Here is a 23612-nt window from a genome sequence, read left to right as displayed (position 1 = left end):
TTACATAAAACGGTTCTATCCCTTCGGGGTGTGCAGCGGGGCAGGTTCTCTCTGACAGAGAGAGCCTCAGCTTAGCAAGCACCTTCACTGCCCTCTTTCTCATGGGGCTCTCATAGCTGCCCACAGGAGAAGTAGGGCTTTTACCAGTGAGGGTGCCAGGGCTCGGGAAAACTGAGTGCTGCCCAAGGCCAGGGTCTGCGCCTAGGCCGCCAAGCCCCCCCACCCCCGGCTCTCGTTACTGGTGCACGACGCCCCTATCCTCCACACCATCCCCATTCCCAGCAGCACTTCCTCATTCACTGCCTTGCCCCCAGAGTAAAACAGAATGTGGGGACTTGGGTTCCCCCAAAACAACTGATGACATTGTCCTGGATCGGCCAGAAGACACCCGGGGCCGGAGGCGTCACAAAACTGAAAGTGTTCGGACTCCAGGTGGAACTGAGCGGGCACCAGGCCCAGATTCTGGAGCCCAGAGACAAAGGTGTGTGTGTGTGTGTCTTGTGGTGTTGCGTCATGCCGGGAGTGGGGGCGTGAAGTCACAGGTGGGTGTTGGGTTTGTGTCACATGTGGAGGTGAGGCTCTTAACTCCCGCTGCGTCTTCAGACGCAGGACCACACAGCTAGAAGAGGGTGAGGTGGGGACCCTGCAGCCTGTGTTTGCTCGTGTGACTCAGCGCTGGATGGAGTTTATGGTTCAGATTGGTGAGACCCCAGCCCCCTCGTCCCTGTACTCAACCCCATGGCCTGGTCCCCAGCCTGCGGCCTCACCGTGACTTCTCTGCCCCGGTTCCAGGTTGTGCCTCAGTGTCCAGGAGCTCCACCCACATGGTGTCCCGATTCCTCCTTCCATCTGTCCTCTCTGAGTTCACCACTCTGGTCACCTCCATGGCTGGAGACACCAGTGTCCGTGTCTTTGAGCAGCAGTTGTGAGTTTGGGGTGTCCTGGGGGCTGAGCTCGGACAGGTGGGGGCTAGGCCTGGGAGGTGATGGCCACGGAATGGGGCTGTGCATGGATGGTCTGCTTTCTGTGCCTCCCATCCTCCCTCCAGGGGTTCAGAGCCAGAGATCTTCAGTCCTTGCTCCCTTGGACAACTGGGCCCAACGCCACGCCCGGCAACGGAGCGGCATCTGCTGCTTCTAGGAAGGAACTTCTTGCAGTGGAGGAGACCAACCCAGCAGGGTGAGGGCATGGCCTAGAGGGGGTGAGTTCAGAGTTCTGCGGGGCCAGGGTGGGCTCAAGGGGATCTGCCTCCAGACCCCAATTGAACGCTCCCCCTATAGCTGCCAAGGCCGTGCAGCGCTTTGAGCCGGGAGGCGACGGGAGCTCCGGGCGAAGTGCTCCCCGGCAGAGGTTCTTGCTGCTGGAGGTCGTGGACAAGAAGGTAGATGGGGGGCCAGGGGCTGGGTGGGAGAAGGGGTTCAGTGATGTCACTGACCCTGACCCCTGACTTCCAGCTGCAGCTGCTGACCTACAACTGGGCTCCAGACCTGGGAGCGGCGTTGGGCCGAGCGCTGGTTCGCCTCGTGCAGTGGCAGAACTCGCGTGCCCACCTCATCTTCTGCCTCCTCAGCCAGAAGCTTGGGCTCTTCCATCATTACGGCCAGTTGGACTTCCCGGTGCGGGATGAAAAGGTGCCCGTTGCTCGGGCTCCCTCCTCTAGTTCTGGTTCCTGAGGGATTAGTTCAAGGAAGTGCCAGTCCGGAAGCAGGGGAGAGGGGACAGACTGAGGGCAGAGGTAGTGGGGAGGGAGCATCTGAGAGAGGAGGCCATGGGGTGGGAGAGAGGGTCTGAAGGCAAAGGCCATGAACCCATTGTGACACTCCATCTCTCTCAGGAGCCAAACCCATTCCTCCTGCCAACCATGGAAGCAGAGACCCTCATCCGGAGTGCAAGCCCCCCCCTGAGCCGCGAACAGGGCCGGCTGAGTGCATCCTCTCGGGGCGGGGGCCCTCTTCCCCTGGACACATTCCCCTTCGATGAGGCCCTGAGGGATATCACAGCTGCCCGCCCCAGCTCTTCACTCGGCCCTGTGCCCAGACCCCCTGATCCTGTCACCTACCATGGACAACAGTTTTTGGAGATCAAGATGGCAGAGCGCAGAGGTGAGGGCCCTGGGCCAGGCAGGGGCAGTCTGTGCAGTGTGGGAGGGAGAGGGTTGACAGCTCTGGGGGGGTCATTATTAATGCCTGCACCCCGCAGAGCTGGAGCGCCAGATGAAGATGGAGAACCTGTTTGTGACCTGGCAGCAGCGGTCTGCCCCAGCCAGCATGCCCATCAGTGTGAGTGGCCCGAGCCCGTGTCCTCCATGAGCATCCTGTGACCCTTCCCTGGCCACCGTTCTAGCGCTCACCGCCTCATCTCCCCAGGCTGCAGAGCTGGAGACCCTGAAGCAGTCATCCCGCCTGGTGCATTACTGTGCAACGGCCCTGCTCTTCGACCCAGCTGCCTGGCTGCATGGGCCCCCCGAGACCTCTGGGCCCCCCGAGGGCCAGGTGAGGCTCCAGACTCTTGGATTTCTCCCATGGGACCTCCCTTTACCCGCCGTGCCCTCCATTCCTCCACCCCTGTGCTGTGGTTGACAGAGGCTAGAGCCTGCCTTAATCTCCACTCCCACAGCGGCGCCATCGCCCCGAGTCAGGGGCTGGGAGCCGGGAGGCCCCCGCAGGCTGCGAATCCTCAGATGCGCCTCCGCCAGGAGCCCGGGAGGAGCCTTGGCTGAAGGAGCTGAGCTTGGCTTTCCTGCAGCAGTACGTGCAGTATCTGCAGAGCATGGGCTTCGTGCTCGTGCCGCTGCGGCCCCCCTCACCCGCCCGCAGGTGAGCCCCCTCCTCCTCCCCTCCTCCTCCCCTTCTCCTCCCCTCCTCCGCTGCAGGCAAGGCCCCACACACCCTGGCTCTCTTCCCCCGGGCCCCGTCTGAACCATGTGGGCCTTGTGCACGTCCACCCCACCAGGCGAACACATCCACGAGGGTCTGGGCCGCCTCCATGCGGGCCGTGGGCATATCCTGTGAACCCCACGGCCGCACAGGTGTGCGCACAGCTATGTACATCCTCACAGGCTCACGCCCACGTACATCTTGCATGCTGACTGGCTGGTGTACATCCGCGCACGGGAAGCTCCTAGGCTTCTGGATCTGGGGCTTAATGATTCCTGGCCCCATCACCGCAGGGGCCTCTCCGGGTATTTCACATAGTTCGTGGCCCAGGAAGCCCTGCCCTCGCTGAGTTAGCCTCCCTCACCAGGGACCGCTGCCCAGGCCCACCTGCGTCACTGTCCTCCGGCCCGGTCTGAGGCAGTCGTGACAGGTCTGAGTCTTGGGAAGTAGGCAGTTCCTCTGTTGCCACCTTTCAGCTCCCCTGAGCACAGTGACACATCTATGACCACCTTTCTTGTCCTGTGTCAAATCTCAAATTCCCATTTCTGTGGCCCTTGCTTTATGTTCCTCTCAATATCTGAGCCTCCAGATTCTGTGTTCCCAGCCCCTTCCCAGTGGCTGTGGGAACGTACCTCTTCGTGTTGCACACAGTTACTTGTGTGTACGAGTTGTACTTTCTTACTCGTGACACCACATGGCCCAGAAAGCCAATTCCAATGCTTCAGTGTTTCTGAAACCAGCTGTCCAGCTCTCAGGCCTCCCTCCCTCTTCCAGGCATTAGGAAGAGAGGACAGGCCTGTTCCTCTGGGACCCCGCCCCTCTCATTTCTGGGCACCAGGGCCTGAGGAGGAGCTCTGCTTGCTGCCCTGACCAGTCCCTCTAAAGAAGTGTCTCTGAGAGACTTTAGTTCCCATACTTTCCGTTCAGTTTGAAGCTATTCCCAAAAGTCTGGATTCCTTTTTAAAACAAAAGACACTGGGGGCACCTGGGTGGCTCAGTCAGTTGGGTATCCGACTCTTGATCTCAACTCAGGTCTTGATCTCAGGGTCATGAATTCAAGCCCCACGTTGGGCTCCACGCTGGGTGTAGAGCCTACTTTAAAGAAATAAAATAATTTTTTTAAAAAGACACTGGGATGAAAAATACATTTCTGGAGCCAAATTTATAGTCAGGCCTTCCTCTCTCACCAGTCTTTAACCATCACAAATCACTGCTTAAGTCTTGTTCCAATTTCATTGAGGATTAAATGAGACGTTTCTTTTCGCCAGAGGTCTTGACACAGCCCCCCCCACCCCCAACCCCAGACTGCCAGCAAGAGTCCTGGCGGTTTATAGCTCCTGAGGTAACGAGTGCATCCTCCTGGCCCTTGCTCTTTTCCTCGTTCACAGTACCTTCCTGCTTCTCTTCTCCCCTTACCGCTGAGTAGAGTAGGTCTAGGGGACCCTGAGACTGCCATTCCTCAGTCAAAAGACAACTCCTTTTCCCTCTCAGAAGAAAGTACCTAACCAGGGCATCAAGCATGTCCTTGAATTTTCCTCCTGAAATCTTAGACGTGCATCAGCCTCTCCTTCTCCCCCATCCCCACTCCCCCCAGGTCAGGGATATCTCCATCCCCTCACGGTGTCTCCCCGTAGTCTCAGCAGCCTCTCATGCCCTAACCCGACCCCTCTCCTCTCACTGGTGAAAAGGAGCCTGCTCTCCACCTCCCACAGAGCACCCCTCCAGCTTCCCCTTAGACCAGTAGCTGCTGTGAGTCCTGCTGCCCCGCGGTCTAGACCTGGACTCCAGTCCCAGCCACTTACCCAACATGGTACCCCAAGCAAGTCCTTTCCCTCTCCCGCCCTGTTTCCAGTCCTGCAGAACACTTGGCCATGAAAGTGATTATGGGTCTGCTGGCCGGACTGCTTCCCCTGCTGGCCTGCCTCATCCTCTTCCCTCTTCTTTTCTGCAGCACCAGCCGGCTGCGGGCCATGGCCATCCTTGGAACGGAGGGTCGCGGCTCCTTTTCCTGCCCTAAAACCAAGACTGATGGGAGCCCCAAGGTAGCGCATCATCGTGTACCTTCCCTGACAGTGCAGTCAGCGATGCCCCAGACCCAGGAATCACTGACCCAAAGGACTCCCCTGCTGGTTCAAGACTCGTGAATCCCCAACGCTTGCCCCTGAACCCTAGTCTTTCTCCTTTCTTTAGAGCACTGGCTCTCCAGTCACTACCTACCACCTGCAGCGGGCACTGCCCGGGGGCATCATCCTCATGGAGCTGGCTTTTCAGGTGAGCGGGAGGAACAGTGAGTGGGGAGAGCCGGATCCATCTGTCTCTTGCCCTCCTGACCTCATCTTCACCCTCTCTCCAGGGCTGTTACTTCTGTGTCAAACAGTTTGCCCTAGAATGTTCCCGAATCCCCATGGGGCAAGCTGTCAACTCTCAGGTATGTGGTGGGGACAGAGAAATAGGGGGTCTCGGACATAGTGCATCCCCAGTGCACTGTGGCCAATAAGAGGAATGCACGGGTAGTCTGGGCCAGTGGTGATGTATTGCTTGGGCTGGCCAGGTCAGTGGCCATTCCGGCGCCATGACTGGGTCATCTACCCATCAGCCTCACTCTGTCAGTGGGCCAGAGCTGTATTCCACCGTAGCACTGGAGGCAGAAGGCAGTCCAGCACAGTGGCCTGCTCTGGTCCTGTGTTCATCGTGGGACTGACAGGAGCCCAGCACCGTGGTCGATCCATAACCATAGATGGCCAGTGAGGACCTTTGAACATAGTGGGTAATCTGACACATGGGTACGCCGATGCCATGGGCAGTCCTGGCCTGATCTAGAGCTGGAGACAGCCAGGCTTTGTCAGGATCGCCACTAACACTTAGAATGAGGACCAGAGTTCCCAGCCACACAGCGTACCCCTGGCCCTTGGTTGTTATTTATGTCCCTGTTTCCCTCGGGGCAAGGCCTCTGTATCCATGAGGGCCCAGCTCCCAGGAGTGCACAGAATGAGTCAAGATCGAGTGAGGTCGGGGACCTGAAGCCCTCTGCACTTCGGTCACCAGGCACGTCACTAAGGGCCTGTGCCTTCTTTGTGCCTCTCATTTCGTTCCTGAGATCAGGATCTGACCGGGCCTAGTCTGCCTGACTCCTCTTATCTGGATAGCTCACATCCAGCCCGGGGATGGTTGCCTTTGACTTGAGTGTGGACACCTAGTCCAGCCATCATGGGATAAGGTGACCCAGAAAAGCGTGGTAACTTTGTGTGCGGAAACCTACCTGGGCCAGAGTGCTCCGGGGGGAGCTCTGGACGGACAGGTATGCTTTCACACTTTGCTGTCGTGCTGGTGGGAAAGACCCAGCCCCATGACACTCTCGGGCTTCTTGAAGTCCTTGTGGTTTCCTGCCCCTGATCTCCATCAAGCTTGGCTCTCCCCGCCCCTGCTTGTGTAATCGCTGACCCTACGTAGATTGCTAAATTGCTGAACTGTTGCCATTGTTACTAAGTGCAGAGTATGCATACTCAGCGTAGAAGAGAGTTTTCCTCGTGCTGTACACATAGGGGACCTACCTGCATGGAGGTTAAGTATGTGTCCCCTGCAACATGCCAGTCGGGGGCAGGACTGGGGCTGAAATCTAGGTCTGTGGCCGGGAGCCCTCAGCTAACATGCACCATCATGAGCCATCCCCGACATGAAGTCAGCGATGTCCCTGAGCCTGAATTATGTCCCCCCGGCCTTCCTCTCTTCCTCTTCCCCTCCTCCACGAGCATCCTGAGCCCTTCCCACTCTAGTGCTCATGATCATCATAATCCGTGGGCCCTTCAGTTTACCACACGTTCTCTAGCTTTGCAAAGACCTGTGCTTTATCTCCGTGTGGATGAGGGAGCTAAAACCGAGACATTGTGACTCAGTTAAGGCCAGACAGCCGCTCTGACCCCGAGGCTGTCGCTTCTTCAATAGCCAGTTCTTTCCTTTCCTAATAACTCCTGCTCCCAGTGCTTCCAAGGGCTTGGGCCTATAGATCCTGCCAGCCCAGCGCCATGGATCCAGCCGCTAACACACTCTCAGTGATGGTGACTTCCACCAGGAAAGCACCAGCTCCGTGTTTCTGTCTGCCTTTCTTCCTCCATCCATGGTTCATTCATTCATTCACAGATCAATTAGAGGAGGCCCACCCTGGCCTAGCCCTGGCAGGATGTCCCAGAGGACGCTTTACGAACGAGTAGGAGCTAGCCAGATTTGGGGAGCGGGGAGAGCAGCATTCCAGGCAGAGAGAACAAGCAGGTACAAAAGTGTGAAGAGAACATATGATGTACTGGGAAGAGCAGGTAGTCTGATGGGAAGGTCAAGCTGGAGAAATGGGAGGAGCCAGGAAAGACATCCTAATGTATACATTCCACCACGCCTGGCCTCCCCTGGCCACCAGCATAAAACCGGCACTTCACTAGATTTTCCATAACACCATCTTCTGACGTTCTACATACTCGTTTCTGTGGCCTAACGTTGGCCGTCCTATCTGCCCACTGCTAGAATGTACACTCCTTGAGGGCAGGGTTTGCTCTTCCCCCAGTGTATCCCCAGCGCCTCGAACGGTACCGGGCAGGTACTAACCAAGTATGTTTAGCATCGGTGGATCTGTGCCAGACTTTAGCAGAATCTGGGGTAAAAAGGCCCCTCTATCAAAACGGTCATAGTTCCACGTAAACAGAATGATAGTTCTGCATGAAAAAGGGGATACACTGAGGAGGGCTTCCCACAGAAGTCATTCCGGCAGAAGGGGGTTCCCCTGGGCCCACAGCAACAGGGTTCCCCTTGAACTTGCTCTTCCCGTGGAAGAGGGAGAGAAACGGGAATGTGCCGGGTGGCCTGCCGGGCCCTAACCCGGTCCCCGCCCCGCCCCCCCAGCTGTCCATGCTGTTCACGGAGGAATGCGACAAGGTGCGGGACCTGATGCACGTGCACTCGTTCAGCTACGACTTCCACCTGCGCCTCGTGCACCAGCACGTTCTGGGCGCCCACCTAGTGCTGCGGCACGGCTACCACCTGACCACCTTCCTGCGGCACTTCCTGGCCCACCACCCCGATGGGCCCCACTTCGGCCGCAATCACATTTACCAAGGTCGGTGCTCAAGGGCAGGCCGGTGAACCAGAGATAGACCACAGGGCGTCAAACCAGGGCCAATGGGACCACTTCCTGGGACCAGACCTCCTCACCTCCTGTCCCGTATTGTTAATCACCTTAATGTCACTTGGACCATGTTCCCGTGTCTCTGGTTTGTGTCTTAAGTTCTTCACCCTGTTTCCTATCAGAGTTTAGGTCCTGCCCTCGGTCTGTCTGTTCTGAGCCACTTTGGGCCCATGTCGATGTTCTGCAGGACCTTAGGAGTCCCCCAGAAAAACAGAGCCAGTCCACCTGTCGATCAGAGCCTTAGGAACGTCGGTCCCCCGTCCCACCTATTCAGTGCGTCTGTCGCAGGCTCAGCGTCTCCTGTAACTTGCCCTCAGGGACGCTGGAGCTCTCCACGCCACTCATCGCTGCCCACCAGCTGTACAACTACGTAGCGGACCACGCCGGCTCCTACCACATGAAGCCCTTGCGGATGGCCCGGCCAGGAGGCCCAGAACATAACGAATATGCCCTGGTGTCGGCCTGGCACAGGTGAAGTGGCCGGGGGGGGGGCACCAGCATGTGCTCTGGCAGAGCTGAGGTCAGGGCCACCCGGGCAGGAGGGAGACTGGTGTTTTCTCAAGCCCCTGGCTTCATTAGAACCTCGGGATTGGCATCTTCCCCACCCACACTGTACAGCTCCGGTTCCTACCTGGACTCTGAGGGGCTTCGTCACCAGGACGATTTTGATGTGTCTCTGCTGGTGTGTCACTGTGCTGCACCCTTTGAAGAGCAAGGAGAAGCCGAGCGGCACGTTCTGCGGTCAGCGGATCCCCCGCCTCGAGTGTGCTCGTTGCCCAGCCTCCCCTGTACCCTTGCTCTCTGTGTCTCCTGCTCTGATCACCACATTCCTACCCCTTCCCCACCCCAGGCTGCAGTTCTTCGTGGTGCTCACCAGCCAACGAGAGCTCTTCCCCAGACTCACCGCGGACATGCGCCGGTTCCGGAAGCCACCCAAACTACCCCCTGAGCCAGAAGCTCCTGGGAGCTCAGCTGGTAGTCCTGGGGAGGCCTCGGGGCTTGGTCTGGCCCCTGGACCAGCTCCCCTGTTCCCCCCACTGGCTGCAGAGGTGGGGGTGGCACGGGCACGGCTGGCTCAGCTGGTCCGGCTGGCTGGAGGGCACTGCCGTCGGGACACCCTCTGGAAGCGCCTCTTCTTGCTGGAGCCTCCGGGGCCTGACCGGCTACGGCTGGGGGGGCGCCTGGCCCTGGCGGAGCTGGAGGAACTCCTGGAAGCAGTCCATGCCAAATCCATTGGCGACATTGACCCCCAGCTGGTAAGCGGCTGTGGGTTCTAGAAGGAGCTGGTTTGGATACTAGGGATTCTAGCAGCAGCCAGGGGAGACGGTGCAGAGATCTCAGGTGGCTCTGAGACAGCAGATCCAGCCCCATGGACCTTCCCCTAGGACTGCTTCCTGTCTATGACGGTTTCCTGGTACCAGAGCCTGATCAAGGTTCTCCTAAGCCGCTTTCCTCAGAGCTGTCGCCATTTCCAGAGCCCAGACTTGGGAACTCAATACCTGGTAAGTCTCTTTGAGCCTCCTCTGAAAGGGGAGATGTAGCCGAAGGCCTCATCAGAGAGATAACAGGTCCCTGAAGGAGCCCCAGCCCAACTAAATGAGGCCTGCTTTGGTGGGAGGCCTAGATGGAACGGGGTCCATGTGAAACCCTTCAAGCACTGAGCACCAAGCCTCAACATAGGAATTGTGAGAACAACCTAGAGCTCTGACCTTAAAAGCTCACAGAAAGGGACACCTGGGTGGCTCAGTTGTTAAGCGTGTGCCTTCGGCACAAGTCATGATCCCAGGGTCCTGGGATCGAGCCCCACATAGGGCTCCCTGCTCGGCGGGAAGCCTGCTTCTCCCTCTCCCACTCCCCCTACTTGTGTTCTCTCTCTCACTGTCTCTCTCTGCCAAATAAATAAATAAAATCTTTAAAAATATATATAAATAAAAATAAGCTCACAAAAAAAACAGACCTTTGGCTAGAGATCCAGAGGGCCAAGCTCTGGAACCTCATCAGTGGTTGGTCTTAGGGGCTGGAATCCCAAGAAGGACCTCTGTGGCTTTAAAGCCTCGTTACCCAAAGTGTGGTTTTCACCCCAGCAGCGGCAGCACCTGGGAGTGTGCCAAAATGCAGACTCTTGGGCCCCAGCCCCGACCTGCTGACTCAGCACGTGCTTTCTAGCCCAAACCCCAGGTGCACGTGAGAGGCTAAGCACTACCTGGGCCAGGTAGAGGGAAAAAGGCTCAGGTGGTGGCCAGAGAGCATGGGGGCTGAGAGACTGAAGAGTGGGCCTGACGAGAGTGGTGGTTGTGGGGAGGAGGCGTTCAGAAGAAGACTCCCAAAAAAGTAGGCGTTGGCCCATAGGGAGGGGTCCCGCAGCACTGCTTGTGGGGAAGGCCAGCTTCAGGGTGTGAAGGGGCGTCCCGGCATGCTGAGGTGGTAAGGCTGCAGGGGGGTTGAGCAGATGGGGGTGCTCCTGTGGGTGGTGGGAGCACTGAAGCAGGAGTGGCTTTGGGGGAAGGGTGAGGAGTTGGGTCGGAGGTCCATGAGGCCCTCCCAGGACCACACTCTAGAAGGTTTATGGACTGGAGCCCAGGAGAGAGAGAGAGACCTGGGCAGCATCTATGTGAACAGGTGGTCACTGAAGCCTGGGAGTAGAAGGAATCATCTGGAAGAGATCACAGAGCTGAGCAAAGGGACAGTCAGACATAGGGGGACAGTCCCAGGGGAGGTCAAAGAGCTACAAGAGTCAGGACAGGAGGCAAGGAGGGGTTGTGCCCAGGGTAGGGAACTCTCCGTCACTGATGAGCTTCAGTGTGCTAGCTTTGTACGGGGCCTCCAGATAGACAAGTTCTGAAACCTTCCAGTCGGGCGCCTCCCCCTCATTGTGATGAGGCCGGTTGGGCTGCCGGGGAGCCAGCGAGGATGAGGACTGAGGTTCAGTTTAGAGACAAGGTCCTGGGTGACCGGAATGCAGGTGGGCTCAGGTGTGGCGATGGAAACAGGCCTTCCTCACACCGGTCCTACTTCCAGAATGCCCTCAAGGAAGGTGAATGCCGCCTCAGGTGACACAGACCTCACTCCCCATGTCACTTTGTCTTTCACTGCAGGTTGTGCTGAATCAGAAGTTCACGGACTGTTTTGTGCTGGTGTTTCTGGATTCCCACTTAGGAAAGACGGTGAGAACAGGGGTGAGGGGCTTTGTGTCAGCCTAGTGGGAGGCTCCCCCCTGGAGCCTGCTGAGGTTGGGGAGCCCTGCTCCCCGTGCCTCCCCCCCACCTCTCACCACTGCACCCCTGCCATGTTCCCCACAGTCTTTAACAGTGGTTTTCCGAGAGCCCTTCCCGGTACAGCCCCAGGACAGCGAGAGCCCCCCTGCCCAGCTGGTCTCCACCTACCACCACCTTGAGTCCGTCATCAACACAGCTTGCTTTACCCTCTGGACCCGCCTCCTCTGAGGCCCAGACCAGTGAATGTCACCGTTCCTCAAACCATGGGGGCCTGGAAGATTGCCCACTTGAAGCAGGACTGACCAGCCCTTCTGGGCCCAGACACTACACTAAAGGACACCAAAAGCTTTGTGACTAGATCTCAGGGGTCTGCAGCCCCAGCCTCGCAGTGGAAGCTGCCCGCCTGAGCACTTGCCGCTGCTGACCGGCCCAGCGCTCCAGAGGGGCAGAGCAACTCCCTGAGGTGCCCGTCTCCTTTCAGGCCCATGGACCCTTCCAGAAAGGGACTGCCCCCTCCTGCTCACCTGGTGGAGTCCCAGGAATTCACACCAGGTGGCACGCACTCACCCCGAGAGCCCCTCTGCCTGAACGCTGCCTCCAAGCCTCGGATTGCCGGCAGCCACCCCAGCCCCACATTGAGCCCTCTGGTCTTCATTTCCCACTTGAACATCATTGCTGGATGTTGCCGTTGAGATATGACACCTTGGTTCCAATGTCAGCCCTGCCTCTGAAGCCTCTGTGACCACAGGCCAGTCCCTCAGCTCTCTGACCTGCGGTTTGTGGTGTGTAAATGAAGAGGTGGACTCAAAAACCCCCGTGTGCACAGGAGAGTGGAGCACTTGAGTGTGAGCCGTCCATCCTTTCTCGTCGCTTCTCGTCCCGTCTCACCAGGAGGGAAGCAGCCCCGGGAGAGCGAGCGGTTAGACACTGTCCCCCACCCGCCCAGTCACACACACACACACACACACACGCACACGGGAAAATGTTGAGCAGGTGGTCTTTAATTGAGGCGATGCAGGCTGCTTGGCGCCCTGTCCCACAGAGGCGGGGGGGGGGGGGGGGCAGGGCAGGACCTCACCGGCCAGCCTGTGGGCGGCCCCGCCTATCCCAGTACGAACGAAGCCAATTCAAGCCCTCTACTGTGTCTCCTGGGGAGAGAGGGAGGTGGCCGCGTCTCAGCCAGTGAGGACAAAAGCAGCCATGTCCAATACCTGTCCCTCCAGAGCTCCCTTCCCCAGGGCCCGGCCTGGGGCCCCAGCACCCCCCTCCTCACCTTGAGGCCGGTACTCGCAGCCCACAAAGCCCCTGTAGCCTTCATCCTCCAGCAGTTGGAATAGATAGGGGAAGTTCAGCTCTCCGGGGCTGTCAGGCTCCCCCCGGTCCGGGACCTGTGCCACCTGCACGTGCCCTAGACACAGATGGGGGCAGGTGTGGGGCCCAGGCTCCAGCTGAGGCCTGAGGGACAAATGCGAGCGGGCGTGGGGGTTGAAGGGGTGGGAGCACAGCAGACAAGGAGCAAAGACTCCTCTCACCAATGAGGGGCAGGAACTCCCGTATGTTTCCTGTCAGGTTCCCATCCATGATCTGCCAGTGGAATAGGTCCTGAGTAGAGAACACTAGTCAGAGACCCTGCAGGCCCCCTGGCCCCCCGCCCCATTCTCCCCAGATGTGGGGAACACAGGCCTTCTGAGAAGCACTCCCTTTCTCCCACCTACCATCTGTAACTGGAGGTTGGGTCTTCCAACCTTCTGTAAGATGGCTGCCGCTGGGAGAGAAACCGGGGAGGGGGCCATGAGACCCAAGGAGAGCACAAGAATCAGAGGGGATTCTGGGGGGGGCACAGGGCTGCGGTCCTACCCTGCTGGGGGGTGTCCAGGAAGTACCGGGGGTCAGTGATGCGGGTATTGATGGGCTCCAGCAGTCCCACGAGGCTCTCCTAGCACCACGGTGGACCCGTGAACAGAGCTCTGCTCCAGTTTCGTCCCCCTCTTGGCCAGTCACTGGTGAAGCCCCTCACCGTTCCCTCTGAGCTGGGCTAGTGCCGGGCCTCGTGCCTCATTTGCTCGCCCCACTGTGCGCCCCCCTCCGCACACGTAAGTACACGTGTCTGCATGTCCTTGGTCTCACCTGGGCCAAAACCCCAGCTGCATGCCTCAGGTTCTCCAGAAAAACCGTCTCCATTTCACTCCTGACTGCTGCTCGGTCAGCCCCCTGGGGTACCCGGCCAGCCATCAGGTGAATCCTGGGGGAAGGTGGCACTGGAGGAGGCTGGGGAGGCCATCCTGACTGCAGGGCCCTCGTTCCTCTGGCTCCCAGTGTGCGCCGCCTCCAGCTGCCCTCCCAGCCCCCCACCCCCCGCTGGCTGGGCTGTCACCTGCCCTCCTGTGTCAGCCTGAGATACCTTCCGAGGGTCACCCCATCCTCCCACCGCAGAGACCTCTCATTTAGCCCTCCTTTCCAGCGGGCCCTCTCCTGGGGCTATAAACATGCACGGCAGCCTCTCTTCCTAACAAGTATTTTGACCCTTTCCCTTAAGTATTCCGAGCTGCCTGTCTCCATGCCTTGCATCTGTTCCTTAAAGCCTTCCCATCTGCTTTCAGCCCCCACCACTCACCAGTAATGACCCCTGTTGCCGGTTCCATCTCAGCCCGCTTACCCTCAGCGGGGTCTGACATTTATTTGATCAGCCCCACTGTGCCTCTTCCACCTCCTGCTGCCACCTCCTGATCTTTCTTGGCCACACCCAGCTGCAAAGGGCCACATCTCCAGCCTCAGGAACTCTGCTGAGCACCCCAAGCCTTCTCTTGTCTCTGGCTGCTGCATCCTGGCCTCCAGTGCTCCTTACATCAAGCAAATGCCTGTTCATTCCTTTGAGACCCAGCTCAACATCACTACCTGTAAGAAGCTTCCTCTGATCCCAGACAGGTGCCATAAACTGACCCTTCCTCCAATGGATCACTCCGTAGGTTTACTTTGCTATCTCCCTAGCCAGGCAGCTCCTGGCACGGGATCCCAGCATGAGAGTAGCCAACTGAGAATGACACAGGACAAATAAAACACAAAAGGCAATTTACAAAGGACCGGGGCTGGCGGAGTGGAGAAGGGCCCGTGCGCTGACTCCCGAACCTCTCCAACCTGGCGTTCCGTTCTCCCAGACCCCAGACGTGGGGCAGGGTCTTGGAGGGGACAGGGCAGGATGGGGAGGAGGTGGAGGAGAGGGTAGGATACCTGGGACAGCCCAGAGCCTTGGCGTACAGCACTGCCCGCTCCAGCCCCTCTCGGAAGGCCGCTTGCCTCCCGGGAACGGCCCCCAGCCCCATTTCCCCTTTCTCTCGGTCTCCTGCGGAGAGAACGGGCCTCAGCCCAGGCTCGCGTCCTCGGGCCTCCCGGCGTCCCCCCGGCGTCCCCCCGCCCCGACCCCGCGGCGCACCAGGGGGCGTGTTGATCAGCACCAGCCGCAGCCCCGCTTCCCGCGCCGCGCGCGCCAGTGCCTCGGGCTGCTCCGCGTACGGCCAGGCCACCTCCGCGGCCTCGAAGCCCGAGCTGCCGGCCGCCCGGAGCCGCGCGGGGAGCCCGGGGAGCTCGGGGAACAGCCACGATACGTTGGCCGAGAAACGGAGCGGAGCCATGGCCGGCCGGGGACACGCGCGCAGGGCAGAGTTCGGGACCGGCCGGAAGGCGGAAGCAGGCGGGGGCGCCGCGGAACGGACCTGACCCCGCCCGGCGGGGGAACGCCGATCCCGGGGGGAGGGCGCTGCGGGGCCGGGTCGGGAGGGGGAGCGCCGATCCGGGGGGAGGGCGCTGCGGGGCCGGGTCGGGTAGGGGGGGAGCGCCGATCGGGGGGAGGGCGCTGCGGGGCGGGGTCGGGCGGGGCATCGCCGATCCCGGGGGAGGGCGCTGCGGGTCTGGGCCGGGCGGGGCATCGCCGATCCCGGGGGAGGGCGCTGCGGGGCCGGGTCAGGCGGGGGATCGCCGATCGGGGGGAGGGCGCTGCGGGGCCGGGTCGGGCGGGGGATCGCCGATCCCGGGGGAGGGCGCTGCGGGGCCGGACTTGGCCCGGCAGGGGAGAGCGTGTCTGGGGAGCCCGACCCGACTGGGGGCGCGCTGGCGCCGTAAGCCGAGCCAAGAGCCCTCTGTGCCAGCCTTTTTTGATTAGAAAAGTAGTGTGAGATAAAGACCGCGGATGGTTCAGAAAAGTGACATTTTTCGAGACTGGAGAAGGGGAAACGTGGGAGAGGTGACAGAACCGAGCGAGAGGAGCTTGGCCCTGGTGTGGGCGGGAGAGCCCCCCCGCTCCAACCACGGGAGGGTAGACGGGGGAGGGGGGGGGGGAAGGCTGGGGTCCCCTGGGCTGAGAGCCCGGAGATAAGGCAAGAGAGAGCTGGCCCGTCCTGAGAACCCAGTTAAAAGTGAGGAACGTGAACTTTAACAAATACTTAGTATTTACCCTCATTATAAAAATAGTATCTGTTCATTATGCAACGTTTGAAAGCTACACGACGAAATCAAGAATATTTAAATTACCAGTCATTACACCACTAACCGTTAACTTTCCCTTACAGATTAAAAAATAAAAGCAGGGGTTTTTTTCTTAGAGAGTTCTGATCATACTTGTACATGCAGTTTTATGGTCTGCTTTTTCATTTAATATTTTGTTAACATTTTCCCGTGTTCAGTATCGCTCAAAGTCGTTGCATTCGCTGCTCATTGTGCCATACCCGCAGCCCAGAATTTATCCTACTGCTCTGTTGATGGTCATTAGGGTTTTTCAACATTCGTGTGTGCGTGCATTCGCCATTCGTGTGTGTAATGCACCTCTTAGCTCCATCTCTGAATTTTTTTCTTAGGTTCCTTTGAGATGTCCATTACGGTATTTGCCAGCCCAAAGTCCTTTATAAGGGAAACTGGCCTCACCACTGGTCTCTGCACTGAGCGGCTATGGGTGGGCTGTTCCCTCTTATCCCCAGCTGATTGGGCCACAGGAGGACATCTGATCCAAGGGCAGCCAATGCCTTTGCTGGCCGAAGACCCATTACTTGCCTAGTTTGGAAAGATGATCTGGCCAATCAGATTCTCTTTCTCAAAGTTCAAACCAGGAAGTACTGAGAAAGTCAACTAAGAGGTAGTCTTGCCAAAAAATGATTGTGGCTGTAGAAACAAAGTGAGCAGGAGTCGGTAAAGGAATGCTAGCGCAGACGGGGGTAACCAAGCACTAGAGTACTAGGGGTAGAGGTAGCAAGTTGAGAAACCTCTCCGTAGAATTTCTCGGGCTGGCGAAACCCACAACTACATCGGGTCTGTGCACTTTCCCAGGCTGGGATGTTTAGACTTTCCTGGGTTTCTGTTTCTGTAGCTTCTTAATGTTTCTTGAGAGAATGCGAATGAGTTTATTTCATCCTCAATAACCTGAGTGATTGGGAAGATTCCTAAGGTTGGAATTACATAGCAAATAGGAACATGTTTAAGGTCTTGATGCTCTGCTAAATTGCTTTTCAAAATTATTGCAAGTTTATACTCCACCAGTACGTGAGCGGAAGTCCTCTTGGTCTGTTTTCTGTGCTAGCTTTGACAGAAGGAAGCTCCAAGGGCAACATTAGGAGCACCCAACTTCCACTGCCTGTTCCATTGCTGCTGGCCTCTATCCCAAGGCAGGCCCACTCAGACGCCTGGGGTCCAGGCGGGCATCAGAGTTCATCCAAGCAGCCAGCAAGTTCCGTTTCTTCAGCTCTGCCTCTAAGAACAGACCGCCACCAGCCAGTCCTGATCACCTGATTTCTTGCCCCTTTGCAGCTGGTGTTATACTTGGAACTTTGACTTGTCCTGAAATGTGTTTCTTGGGTATAGTCCAATCAGGATGTGACCTCACTAAGTTTAACATTTTAATCAATCCCAACTTCAGCATGTTTGTAGTCCAATGTTGACCATGCAGAATAACATCTAAGGAAAGTAATTCCTTTTTTTTTTTTTTAAGATTTTATTTATTTGACAGAGAGAGAGAGCACAAGCAGGGGGAGCGGCAGGCAGAGGGAGAGGGAGAAGCAGGCTCCCTGCTGAGGAAGGAGCCCGATGTGGGGCTCGATCCCAGGACCCTGAGATCATGACCTGAGCCGAAAGCAGACGCTCTACTGACTGAGCCACCCAGGTATCCCAAAAGTAATTCCTTTTTAACACTTCACTGTAAATCTCTGAGTATGTAAATTCTACTTAAGACTTTAAAAGTACCACCATCTGCTGGGGTCCACTCCTTTGTGTGTATACCCTTTAGGGCGGCAAAGATGATGTATAATATAAACTAGAGGGGCATGACTCACTTTCCCCCTTAATTTTCTTCAACACCTTCATATAATACATCAAAATAAATGCAAAAGGAGGACAATGCCCGTGAAAATTTTCTTTTTTTTTCAAGATTTTATTTTTAAGTGATCTCTACACCCAATGTGGGGCTCGAACTCACGACCCCAAGATCAAGAGTCGCATACTCCACCAACTGAGCAGCCAGGTACCCCAGAAATTATTTTCTTTTTTTTTTTCTTTTTTTTCTATATATATATATTTTTTAAGATTTTATTTATTTGCAAGAGAGAGAATGAGAGACAGAGAGCATGAGAGGGAGGAGGGTCAGAGGGAGAAGCAAACTCCCTGCCGAGCAGGGAGCCTGATGTGGGACTCGATCCCGGGACTCCAGAATCATGACCTGAGCCGAAGGCAGTCGTTTAACCAACTGAGCCACCCAGGCGCCCCAGAAATTATTTTCTTTACTCACTGTTTGACTTTCTACCATATACCACTTTGCAACATAGGCATTACACTAAGTTATTATTCCAAATCTTGATTCTTTGCATTTAACTTTTTTTTTTTTTTTAAGATTTTATTCATTTATTTGACAGAGAGAGAGATAGCGAGAGCAGGAACACAAGCAGGGGGAGCGAGGGAGAGGAAGCGGGCTCCCCGCTCAGCAGGGAGCCCGATGTGGGGCTCAATCCCAGGACTCCGGGATCATGACCTGAGCCGAAGGCAGACGCCTAACGACTGAGCCACCCAGGTGCCCCTTTGCATTTAACTTTTAAGGAATTTGGTATGACAATGAGTTAAGGTAACAACAACTTATAAATAGTTACGTGGATGGTGGCTAAGACTTGAGTGTAGAGTTCAGAGTCTTGTTTGATCACTGGATTGCACTTGCCAGTGTGGTTAAAAAATACACACACAGCTCATGTGAAATGCCAATCAAAACCTCAATGAAATTCATTTTATACCTTCCAGATTGACAACAAATTTTAAGTCAGACATCAAATATTGGATTGGATTTGGAACAACTGGAACATTTATTCACTGCTGGTAGAAGTGTGTGAATCACTACAATCACTTTGGAAAACCATCTGGCAGTATCTCTTAAGGCTGAACATCCATATACATTTGATCCCACAGTTCCTTTCCCAGGTATATCCCGTGAAGGAATGTTTGCACAGGTGTCCCAGGAACCCCGTGATGTTCATAGCAGCACTATTTATGTAGCAAAAATACGGAACGAACCCCAATGTCCACTAATATATATAGAGATGAGTCACAGGATAGCCATCCAGTGTTGTATAGAAAAGTGAAGAGAAAGCTGATGGCTCAAATAATACAATTGAGTTTGCTCTTGTATTCATTCCAGTGATGTATGAAGAGCTTAGTGAAGTTTGGGTCAAATTGGAAACATCGGTGTGAACACATCAACCGGATAAATCTCAGAAACATAATCTTGAGTGAAAGCAGCAAACCACAGAGAAATACATAGAGTGTGATCCCATTTATACAAAGTCCAGGGCAGGGAAGACCAAACAATATCTTGGGTAAGGATACGAGCAAGTGAATAATGATTGCAAAATTCAGGGTGAGAGTGAGCTCCAGACGGGGAGGGAAGAGGGGAGCATCAGAGGCTCCAATACTGATGACCATCCCCTTTGTCTTACACCGGCTGAGATGATCCTGTATGCACGCACCTCCGTTTTATCACTACTCTTTCTATCTCACATCTCTTTTATAAATACTATTTTGTATCTGTTCCATATTTAATAAAAATGGTTTGTAAAACCTTCTGTAAGCATTACTGCCACCTGTTAGCACATTTTGCATTAACATCCTTCTGGTCGCGTCATCTTAATCGCAAGGCTTTTCCTACAGACTCAGCTTGTTTGGAATAGACTGTAATCACCCCATTTTGGATTCAGTGTGTCACTGTTCCGTGTAGTGGTCTTTTATCGTATTACCTGCCTAGAACCTATGGTAGGCAGCCTGTCCAATGGTCCCCCAATGATGTCCACCTCCTGGTCTTCACACCCTCTCCCCTAGAATGTGGGCTGGACCTGGCAAGTTCCTTCTAAAAAATAGAACAGAACCTCAGAGATTAGGTTACAAAAAGGCTGTGGCTTCTGTCTTGGGCGCCCCCCTCACTCTTTCACTCCCTCGCTCTGAGGAAAACCAGCTGCCGTGTTGTGCGCTGCTTTATGGAAAGACACAGGTCAAGGGGCTAATGTCTCTGGCTAACAGCCAGCGAGGACCTGAGGCCTGCCAGCAGCCACGTGAGGGAGCTCGGAAGCAGATCTGCTGCCATTAAGCCTCAACACTGTACCTCGAACAACATCTTAATTGCAGCCTTGTGACAGATAGATAGGGGTTGAATCAGAGATATCAGCTAAGCCACACCTGGATTCCTGACCTACAGAAACTCTTTGATAGTAAATGTTTGTTGTTTTAAGCCACCAAGTTTTGAGGTAATTTGTCGGCAACAGTGGATAACAAATAAAGGATCTCTTTCTTCTTCTGGGATAAGTTCCCTGGTTTGAGGAAACAATGTCATTTCTACCACTCTTGCGGTAAATGGGTGCTGCCATTTTCTTATATGATTCTCTCATCCAAGTCTCAGTGATTGGTCAGTGAGTGGGCACCTGACCCAAACTGGATCACCCATATAACCTGTTACAGACATTGTAGGTCACCTACCCAACATCTGTTCCCTCTTTTCTCCTTCCTAATAGAACCATAGCTCATGGGGACAGTCAGCCAGAGAGAATAAAGCTAACATACAGAGCAAAGTAGCAAAGAAAAACCGAGAAGCATTGTGTTCAGCACTTGAAACCAGGCTGGCCTTCTTACTTCATCTTAACTCTTTCTAAAAACCAGATGTCCCAGAACGAACTTGCTTTTTTCATCCCAAGATCCAGCATAGTGCACATTTCAGGAAACACTTGGTTCTCTTGGTAAAATGTAATTTCCTCAATTTAAAGACCTGAACCCTGGGGCTATGTATTTATGTCATTTTTCTGAATTTATATAATTTCATATAGCCTGTAGCAGAGTCTTTATCTTTCGAAGTCATGAGTTTATGCTGATATTTTTCATTTCACCCCATCTTCCTTAAGCTCTTTCCTACCTTGTTCTAATACAGGAGCATCTTCATTTATATTTAACTTTATTTTTTGAGCTACTGGTCTTTATTTTTAAGTTTTTGTTTGTTTGTTTTTAGATTTTATTTATTTATTTGACAGAGAGAGAGAGATAGCAAGAGCAGGAACACAAGCAGGGGGAGTGGGAGAGGGAGAAGCAGGCTTCCCGCGGGGCAGGGAGCCTGATGCGGGGCTTGATCCCAGGACTCCGGGATCATGACCTGAGCGGAAGGCAGACACTTAACAACTGAGCCACCCAGGCGCTCCTGAGCTACTGGTCTTTATACCACTTCTATACAGCAATGCTCAAATCGGATTCCACATATCATGTTCTATATTTTCACATCCAACCATGTGTTCAGTTACAGGTGCCCAGATGTAAGAATATCAACATTCAAGTGTTACTCCATTATTATTATTATTTTGAGCTATCGAAGCTGCACTGCTAAGGCTTTGGCACTGATCTTCCCTGCTTTTCTCAGTATACCAGCGATAGCCCATATCACACAGATCCCTGCTTGCTGGGAACTGTGTCAGAAAGGAAGCTAAGTCTTTGGTAAAGTTTTTCTTTCATAGTTTTCTCTTGTATCCAAGCACATCATAGAGAAATATCCATGGTGCATTTACATTAGGACTCTCCCACTAAAATTTCAGCACATTTAAACAGAATCATCTTGCACACACAGTACATTGAGTAACGTCATTATACAAAACAGCATGGAATCATTTTATGAAATTTGCACAAATGATCATATAATATTCTTGGAAGAGTATTATCATACTTGCTGTTTCATGTTATATGCCCTCATCTTGCAAAAGAGATTGCCTATAACTGGCCCTTTGGTTTCTATTCTATTACTGGTGGTCGGATCACATCCAGACACTCTTCTTGTGCCCTTCCCTTACATATGCGTGCTATTAGTGACCCCCAAGGCTCTTGGCAGTCTTAACTAATGGAGTGTTAACTAATCACCCACCCATCCATATGCAAACTTTAAACTTGGTTAAATTCCACCAGTGTATGTGTGACTCAAAGAGTACAGGTGTGAATACTCAAAAAGCTGGTTTTTACATTGGAAATTTTGAAAAATCTCAGTAACCCTGACTACAGAATCCTGTCTTTCCCTTGTTTAATCTTTACACACGTGAATTCTACTCTTGGTGTTATGTATATACTTTTTGCTGCTTGTTTATTTTTCAACATATATCAGATATATGTAGGAAATATATTTTTAGGAAAATATAAATAAACTCAGTCTACCTTACTGTTCTCTTCCCCTTTGGCCATTCTTTTAACTGCAATTTATTCCAAAATATGTAGATTTTTTAAAGATTTTATTATTAGGTAATCTCTACACCCAACATGGGGCTCAAACCCACAACCCCCAGATCAAGAGTCCCATGCTCCATTGACTGAGCTAGCCAGGCATCCCAAAACATGAAGATTTTTATTATTCCCCTATTGGTGGACAAGATTGCCTCCAAATCATCACTATTACCAACGATAAGCATTCGTGTATATGTTTTGTGTGTGTGTACAAATATGAGTATTTCTCCAGCATCCATCCCATAAGTGGACTTGCTGGGCCATAGGACATACAGCTGTAATTCGGGGCGCCTGGGTGGCTCACTCAGTTAAGTGACTGACTCTTGGTTTCAGCTCAGGTCCTGATCTCAGGGTCATGAGATTGAGCCCCACATCGGGCTCTGTGCTTAGCACAGAGTCTCCTTGGTATTCTCTCTCCATCTCCCTCTGCCCCTACCCCTTGCTCTCTCTCAAATCAATAAATACATCTTTAAAAAAAAAAAAAAGAAAGAAAGCTCTAATTCACGGCTAAATTGCTCTTCAAAGGGTTTTATCAATTTGCATTCCTTCTAACATTCTATCAAAGTACCTGTTTCCCTACATCTTCATCAACAGTGAATCATATCAGTTTTTAAGATTCTTGCCAACCATGGGGCACCTGAGTGGTTCAGTTGGTTGAGTGCCTGACTCTTGATTTCAGCTCAGGTCATGATCTCAGGGTTGTGAGATCAAGCCTCACGTCAGGCTCCGTGTTCATCGGGGAGTCTGCTTGAAATTCTCTCTCTCTTGGGGCGCCTGTGTGGCTCAGTCGTTAAGCGTCTGCCTTCAGCTCAGGTCATGATCCCAGGGTCCTGGGATCAAGCCCCGCATAGGGCTCCCTGCTCAGTGGGAGGCCTGCTGGTAGCCTTTGTCCGCTTCTGAAAGGGAGATTACCCTGGGTGAGCCTGACCTAATCAGGTGAGCTCTTGAAAGGGTGAGAGCTCCAATCTCTAAGCTCTGGAGGGACAAACACTCCCTCTCCCACTCCCCCTGCTTGTGTTCCCTCTCTCACTGTGTCTCTGTCAAATAAATAAATAAAATCTTTAAAAAAAAAAATTCTCTCTCTCCCCCTCTGCCCCTCCCCACCTCTAAAATAAATAAATAAATAAATAAATAAATAAAAAGATTTTTGCCAACCTGAAGGGGAAGAAACGTCTTTTTTTTTTTTTTAATTTTTAAAAAAGATTTTATTTATTTGAGAGAGAGAGCGAGCAAGAGAGCACAAGCAGGGGGAGCAGCAGAGGGAGAGGGAGAAGCAGACTCCCCTCTGAGCAGGGAGCCTGACACAGGCTCGATCCCAGGACCCTGGGATCATGACCTGAGCCAAAGTCAGCCGCTTAACCAACTGAGCCACCCAGGCGCCCCAGAAGAAACATCTCTAAAAATCAAGTCCTTGATCATTACTGAGATTGAACATCTTTCCAGATGTTTATTTGCCATTATTATTCCCTCTTCTGTGACTTGCTTACTGGTAGCCTTTGTCCGCTTCTCAATTGGATTCTTAGTGTTCTCACGAATCAGTTTGTGGGTGCTCTTTATAGAAATTCCAGACATTACGTCTTTGGCTCTTTTGCTTAT

General features: G+C 54.0%; 2 protein-coding genes across 11 annotated transcripts in view; one reads left to right on the top strand and one right to left on the bottom strand.

Moving 5' to 3' along the window:
- Positions 1-12099, top strand: part of SZT2 (SZT2 subunit of KICSTOR complex) — a 49736-nt gene extending 37637 nt beyond the window's left edge. For 4 of the 8 annotated variants that reach the window (XM_078073275.1, XM_036086053.2, XM_036086056.2 and 1 more), the window contains 20 exons: positions 315-481; positions 604-701; positions 793-925; positions 1049-1179; positions 1281-1381; positions 1455-1631; positions 1835-2102; positions 2200-2279; positions 2367-2492; positions 2617-2816; positions 4828-4918; positions 5067-5147; positions 5230-5304; positions 7764-7977; positions 8364-8517; positions 8665-8787; positions 8897-9302; positions 9432-9548; positions 11142-11210; positions 11346-12099. In XM_078073275.1, coding sequence (XP_077929401.1) covers positions 315-481; positions 604-701; positions 793-925; positions 1049-1179; positions 1281-1381; positions 1455-1631; positions 1835-2102; positions 2200-2279; positions 2367-2492; positions 2617-2816; positions 4828-4918; positions 5067-5147; positions 5230-5304; positions 7764-7977; positions 8364-8517; positions 8665-8787; positions 8897-9302; positions 9432-9548; positions 11142-11210; positions 11346-11489 — 2955 coding nt within the window. In that variant the 3' untranslated portion in view covers positions 11490-12099. Of the gene's footprint in view, positions 1-314; positions 482-603; positions 702-792; positions 926-1048; positions 1180-1280; positions 1382-1454; positions 1632-1834; positions 2103-2199; positions 2280-2366; positions 2493-2616; positions 2817-4827; positions 4919-5066; positions 5148-5229; positions 5305-7013; positions 7142-7763; positions 7978-8168; positions 8518-8664; positions 8788-8896; positions 9303-9431; positions 9549-11141; positions 11211-11345 lie in introns of those variants that run through there. The other 4 variants (XM_036086054.2, XM_078073277.1, XM_036086057.2 and 1 more) reach the window with 4 other exon arrangements.
- Positions 12100-12244: 145 nt separating this feature from the next.
- HYI (hydroxypyruvate isomerase (putative)) lies at positions 12245-14965 on the bottom strand. 3 transcript variants are annotated; one of them, XM_036086072.2, is made up of 8 exons: positions 14692-14965; positions 14490-14601; positions 13389-13503; positions 13119-13197; positions 12977-13026; positions 12794-12863; positions 12535-12669; positions 12245-12409 (listed from the first exon to the last, which is right to left on the bottom strand). In XM_036086072.2, exons 1-8 carry the CDS (start codon positions 14888-14890, stop codon positions 12336-12338), a joined length of 834 nt encoding a protein of 277 aa, XP_035941965.1. In that variant the 5' UTR covers positions 14891-14965; the 3' UTR covers positions 12245-12335. The 3 variants fall into 3 exon arrangements, with proteins under 3 accessions (XP_035941965.1, XP_035941966.1, XP_035941967.1); XM_036086073.2 differs by lacking the exons at positions 12977-13026; positions 13119-13197; XM_036086074.2 differs by lacking the exons at positions 12977-13026; positions 13389-13503.
- Between the last annotated feature and the right edge of the window lie 8647 nt (positions 14966-23612).

Source organism: Halichoerus grypus, chromosome 5, assembly GCF_964656455.1.
Source record: "Halichoerus grypus chromosome 5, mHalGry1.hap1.1, whole genome shotgun sequence".
NCBI classification, from domain to species: domain Eukaryota; kingdom Metazoa; phylum Chordata; class Mammalia; order Carnivora; family Phocidae; genus Halichoerus; species Halichoerus grypus.
The sequence above is the reverse complement of the archived record's forward strand: the minus strand, read 5'-3'. Positions and strand labels throughout refer to the sequence as shown.